The sequence below is a fragment of the Bos grunniens genome, chromosome 5 (assembly GCF_055505025.1).
Source record: "Bos grunniens cultivar Pamir isolate PY7600 chromosome 5, Bosgru_T2T1.0, whole genome shotgun sequence".
Taxonomy (NCBI): domain Eukaryota; kingdom Metazoa; phylum Chordata; class Mammalia; order Artiodactyla; family Bovidae; genus Bos; species Bos grunniens.
In genome coordinates, this window is record NC_141169.1 from 106,469,224 (window position 1) to 106,474,938 (window position 5,715).

The window sequence follows — 5,715 nt, forward strand, 5'->3', positions numbered from 1 at the left end:
GCGGGGCTGCAGGCAGGAGGGAGGAGGGGAGGGTCTGGTCATCGTTTGCCTTTTAACTCCATCCACACACCACGCTGACAGCTGGGTCTAAAGCCATCCGGGAGTGTGTGTGTTCTAACCACCTGAGACAAACAGAATCCACCCCTTTGTTTTCAAGGCACAGAGGGGGCCCAGCAAAGAGATGTCAATGATCAAACCATGAACTTTCCAAGCCCTCCTCCACCCCAGTCAAGTTTGCTCTGACTCCAGAACCATAAACAGTGAGGGACAGACTATTTTTTTTTTAAATTTCCAAAGATACATCAGCTGTGGAAAAACTAACACTTGCCTTAATCGAGTAACATTTTATTTCCTGGGATAAAAATTCAAAAGGATGAATTATCAGAAGTCTTCCTCCTACATTATTAAAATGCTTTTTGAAGAAAGTTACAAGAATTGTTTAAGGCGCACAGAAAAAAGTTAGACTTGCCTTTCTTCCAGAGCATTGCCTGCCTTAGACACGAAGCACCAACACTACATCTCAGCAAAGAGAGGCTTACTGACACAGGAACTAGAACGGCCGGAAGTATCGCAGGAGAACACCACAAAACCCATCTCTTCCATAAATACAACATACGTCTTGAAAATATATCCAAAATATCTCCATCTGAACTGCGGTACAAAAATCCACTCTCCAGCCATAAAAATAATATTTCCCCTTATACACAAATATAATCATCTGTAAAGCAAATCTAGAACACAGAGATGTGAGGAGGGGTTTTACAAAATCCCTGGAGATCTGGGCTATTTAAAGTCATTTTTGTTTGGGTTGTCCCTCTGCTGGGTGTAGGAAACTGGCTACAAAGACGTCCATCTTACAGCGCTCACCATTTCAACAGCTCCTGCGTCATGGAATGTGGTAGTTTTTAAAAATAGGCGACCCTTGGGGTCATGGAAAGAAGAGGAAAAATGAGGGGATCAAGGTGGAGGGGGAGGCAGGAGGGGAGCAGTGAGAGAAGAGGGACAGACCCAGGTACAAGGGTGGGCTTGAAATACTCTGCGGTGTCAAGTAGATCCCCAGGGTCAGAAGGCCTCTGCTGTCCCCAGCCCGTGGCCAGATGTCTGCCTGGGACCCCCTTACAAATCCGTCTCCCGGCTGGTGTCCAGGCAGAGGGCATACAGCGATCTCCGCAAATCCACATTGCTCTTGGCCTTGAGGTTACACTTCTCCAGGGAGCAACTGCCCCTTCGAGAGCCATCCGCGTTTTCCAAGGACCCTGCCACCTTGCAGAGGGACCCCTTGCTCCAGCTGGCCTTTCGCTGGCCCCCGCCCGCCGATCCAGTCCCCTGGCTCTGACTGCCCTGTTCTTCCTTAACGGCTGCCGGCTCCTCGTGGTCCGTCTCCCGGTGGTAGAAGTAGTTGAAGTTGGAGACAATGACCGGCACGGGCAGGGCGATGGTGAGGACCCCAGCGATGGCACACAGGGAGCCCACGATCTTGCCCCCCACGGTGACGGGCCTCATGTCCCCATAGCCCACTGTAGTCATGGTGACCACCGCCCACCAGAAGGCATCTGGGATGCTGGAGAAATGGGTCTCCTGGTTGTCAGCCTCTGCGAAGTAGACGGCGCTGGAGAAGAGGATGACCCCAATGAAGAGGAAGAAGATGAGCAGGCCCAGCTCCCGCATGGAGGCCTGCAGCGTCTTGCCCAGGATCTGTAGCCCCTTGGAGTGGCGGGACAACTTGAAGATGCGGAACACGCGGACCAGGCGGATCACTCTGAGGATGGCCAGGGACATGGCCTGCTGCCCGTTCTGGCCGCCCCCGCCCCCCGGCTGCTGCTGCTCCACCAGCTCGGTGCCCAGGGTGATGAAGTAGGGGAAGATGGCCACCACGTCGATGATGTTCATGATGTTCCGAGAGAACTCGGCCTTGCTGGGGCAGGCGAAGAAGCGCACCAGCAGCTCAAAGGTGAACCAGATGACACACGTGGTCTCCACGATGAAGAAGGGGTCAGCGAGGGTCCTGGGCAAGAGAGGCGCCACCGTGGGGCCGGAAGGGGGCGCTGCGGCCCCGCTGCCATTGGGCCCCCTGTGGGGTCCCGGGGGCTGGTGGGGGACCGGGGGATGGCGCAGCAGCTCGCGTTCATCCCGGAACTCGGGCAGCGTCTCCAAGCAGAAGGTGATGATGGAGATGAGGATGACTAGGACCGAGACGATGGCAATGGCCCGTGCAGAGCCCGAGCTCTCCGGGTACTCGAAAATCAGCCACACCTGGCGCTGGAACTCGTTGCGGGGCAGGGGCTTCTCCTCTTCCTTGATGAAGCCCTCGTCCTCCCGGAAGCGCTCCATGGCCTCCTCCCCCAGCTGGTAGAAGCGGATCTCGTCTGCGAACACGTCCAGGGAGACGTTGACTGGCCTGCGAAGCCGGCCCCCCGACTGGTAGTAGTAGAGGATGCCGTCGAAGCTGGGCCGATTGCGGTCGAAGAAGTACTCGTTTCTCAGCGGGTCGAAGTAGCGCAGGCGCTTGGCCGGGTCCCCGAGGAGCGTGTTGGGGAACTGCGCCAGGGTGCCCAGCTGCGTCTCAAAGCGCAGCCCCGAGATGTTGATGAGGACGCGCTGGTGATGGAGGGACCCCGGGCCCAGCACCTGGTCCCCCGCCACGCCCAGGGCGGGGTCGCCTTCTCCGTCCTCTTCCTCCGGAGGCCGCGGGCTAGCCTGGGGCAGCTCCTGGCGCGGTGGTGGCGCCGGCCGGCCTCCCGGGTCCGCGCCCCTCTCCCCGCCGCTGCGCCTCCTGGGCGCCGGCTGCTTGGGTCCATCGCTGAGCGCGGCCGTCGTGGGACAGCGGAGCTGACCCGCCGTGGTCCGGGCCTCCTCTTCTCCCCTGACGGTCATGGCACCGCCGTTCTCCAGGGGCACCAGGGCGATCTCCATGGCCCGGGGGCGGGGGGCATGCTGCGCCCCTGCGGACCGGTTCCCGCGCCCCCCTCACCCTGCAGGGCGCCCCGCGCTGGACTCCTCTCCCGCCGGCGGCCGGCCCCGCTGTGGGCCGGCCCTGCTGTGGCTGGCGCGGTCCCCTCGCTGGGTCCTGACGTCAAGAAGCCGCTGCCCTGCGCTCTGCCTTGCTCGGCTCTGGCAGCCCGTTACCAAGCAGCCAAAAGCCGCCTTCCAGCCGAGGCAACCTCCAGCCGCAGGCCCGGCCTCCACCCGGCGTGGCTCCCCGCCTCTACCCCCCCCCCCCCCGCCCTCCCCTTCTCCTCCCGCCTCCCCTCGGGGCACTGAGGCCGCGAGTGTCTCCCCGAGGGCAAGCGCAGCTGGGGCCCCCGGGCGAGGGCGGGAGGAACTGAGCTGGGCGCAGCCTGGGAGGGGAGGGGAGAGGATGAAGGAACAGGTTGTACCGAGAGCGCTGCAACCAACTCCCAGGGCGGCCAGATGAGAATAGTTCTGGATTTCAGTTCACCTGGGAACCCGCTGATTGCCGGGTGGACTCTCGGGAAATGAATTCTCCTGTGTTGGAGAGATGCGACTTCAGGATGAGCCGGTGTTCGAGAGAAGGCGGTCCTTTGAAGAAATAACGGTTCTCTCTTCTTTGGGAAAAATTACAAACAGGAGGATGAGAGGCGGAGCTATGGGCCTTGAGAAGAAAAAAAAAAAAAATATATATATATATATATATATATATGGGCTTCCCCGGTGACTCAGAAGGTAAAGAATCTGCCTGCAATGTGGGAGACCCCTGTTCAATCCCTGGGTCAGGAAGATCCCCTGGAGAAGGGAACGGCTACCCACTCCAGTATTCTAGATATATGTGTATCTTCCCATCTCCCTACTTATATTTGCACCAGAAGGTAACTGACGGAGAATTCACCATACAGCACCTCCCTGCCCTTGCCCTTGGGAAAGCCCTGATTCCCAGGACAGACAGGGGTGGTCAGCCAAGCACGCGGAGCCTGGCAGCTCCCCAGGCAGGCAGCTGAGACTGGAGACTGGCTGCCCGGCTTACTATTCCTACACATACAACCACTGCTCTCTCCACCAATCTCATTTGTAGGAACCAGGAACAGGGAAGGGGAGGAGGGAGAAGGACCCAGGAGAGAGCGGTTCCTGCTGGTGGAAGCTAGAAGCTGGCAGTTGCAAGGAGGCTTGTGTAGGGAGATGGGGTGGGGCGCTCCAGGGGATGGAGCCTTGGAACCCCGGGGTGGAGAATTCTCAGGAGTAGAATAAAAACCAATACTCACTTTGCTCTTCTGCTGTAGCAGGCCCATTATCAGCACTTCACAAATATTGGCTGGTCTAGTCTCTCAGCAACCCATTTTCTCGGTAATATTATTATCCCCGCTTTTATAGGCGAGGAAAATGAGACACAGAGAAGTTGATTAACTTGCCTGAGGTCACACAGTAGAAAGTGGCGAAGCTGGGATTTAAACCCAGCCTTGCCTGGAAAATCCCATGGACGGAGGAGCCTGGTAGGCTGCAGTCCATGGGGTCTCTAAGAGTTGGGCACAACTGAGAGACTTCACTTTCACTTTTCACTTTCATGCATTGGAGAAGGAAATGGCAACCCACTCCAGTATTCTTGCCTGGAGAATCCCAGGGACAGAGGAGCGTAGTGGGCTGCCGTCTATGGGGTCGCACAGAGTTGGACAAGACTGAAGTGACTTAGCAGCAGCAAGCAGAGTTTAGGCCCCTATTCCCCAACTCTGCTCCTCTATAGAAATATGCGACCCCCTTTCCAGAATACAAGGATATGGGTGCTCTCTCCCCCTCACCATCTGACTTAATGGCTTTAGTCCCTTCTGCAGGAGGCTGGAGGATGGCTAAGATGACCCCCTAAGTGCTTCTGGGTTAGGGCATCAGGTATTCTGCTCCGCCCCAGCCCTGGGTGTTAGCATCTGTAGCCAAGAGAGAAATAGCCTTCGAGGCATATTTTCAAGCCATTCCAGGCACAGCCTCCAGATATTTTTAATTTACCCTAAAATCTCTGTGTTTTTGAATGTCTGTTTGATTGTCTGTTTCTGTTTCTGTAGGTTGTTGGGGCTTTTGTATGTAATGTTATAGTCTCTTGTTCGTGTAAGCATCGCACACAAAGGATTTTTTGAAAGCTTGGTGCTAGGTGCATGAGTGTGGGTTGGAATAGCGGAGTGTAAACTCACAAGCTTGTGTCAGGGTCAGAGGAGTGTGTGTCCACGTGGTTTTGTTAAGTGAACTCGAGGGTGAATATCCATTTGGTATAGACACACATTTGCATTGTGTGCAACTCTGCATGTGTGGTGGGCTGTCCATGCAGATGTGCACAAGTGAGAAAAGGGCATGAAAGTGAAAATGAGCATGTAAAGGCATCATTGGTTATCATCAGGACCTTGCACCCCCCTCCCCAGATCTGTGCTGTTTCTGCTCCATCTGTTTGGGTTTGTTTGTTTTTTCTTCTCTGACTCTGACGTTGCCAGTCGAGATCAGGTCTGCCCTGGGAAGCCTGGAACTAACTGCAGAACCGGTAGGAGATGGGCTCAGAGACCTTTGGGTCCTCTCTTGTTCACTGACCCACACATCTTATAAATAGAGAGATGCCATGTTGGTTCACACGGGCTGTCCCCAAGCTCCCTAAGGGGAAGGGTTCCCTGGACCTTGTCTTCCAGGGGCCTCAGGGAGACTGTGTCCTGAAGAATAAGAGCACCATATAAACAGTCCTAGAAGGGCACGTAAGTCAGGCCTTTAATGTGGCACTTTCTTAAATCT

The 5,715-nt window shown here is 56.0% G+C and overlaps 1 protein-coding gene across 1 annotated transcript; it reads right to left on the reverse strand.

The window, feature by feature from the left end:
* Window positions 1-329: 329 nt before the first annotated feature.
* KCNA5 (potassium voltage-gated channel subfamily A member 5) lies at window positions 330-3,220 on the reverse strand. The gene has a single exon (XM_086404258.1). It carries the CDS (start codon window positions 2,911-2,913, stop codon window positions 1,117-1,119), a length of 1,797 nt encoding a protein of 598 aa, XP_086260384.1. The 5' UTR covers window positions 2,914-3,220; the 3' UTR covers window positions 330-1,116.
* Window positions 3,221-5,715: the final 2,495 nt, after the last annotated feature.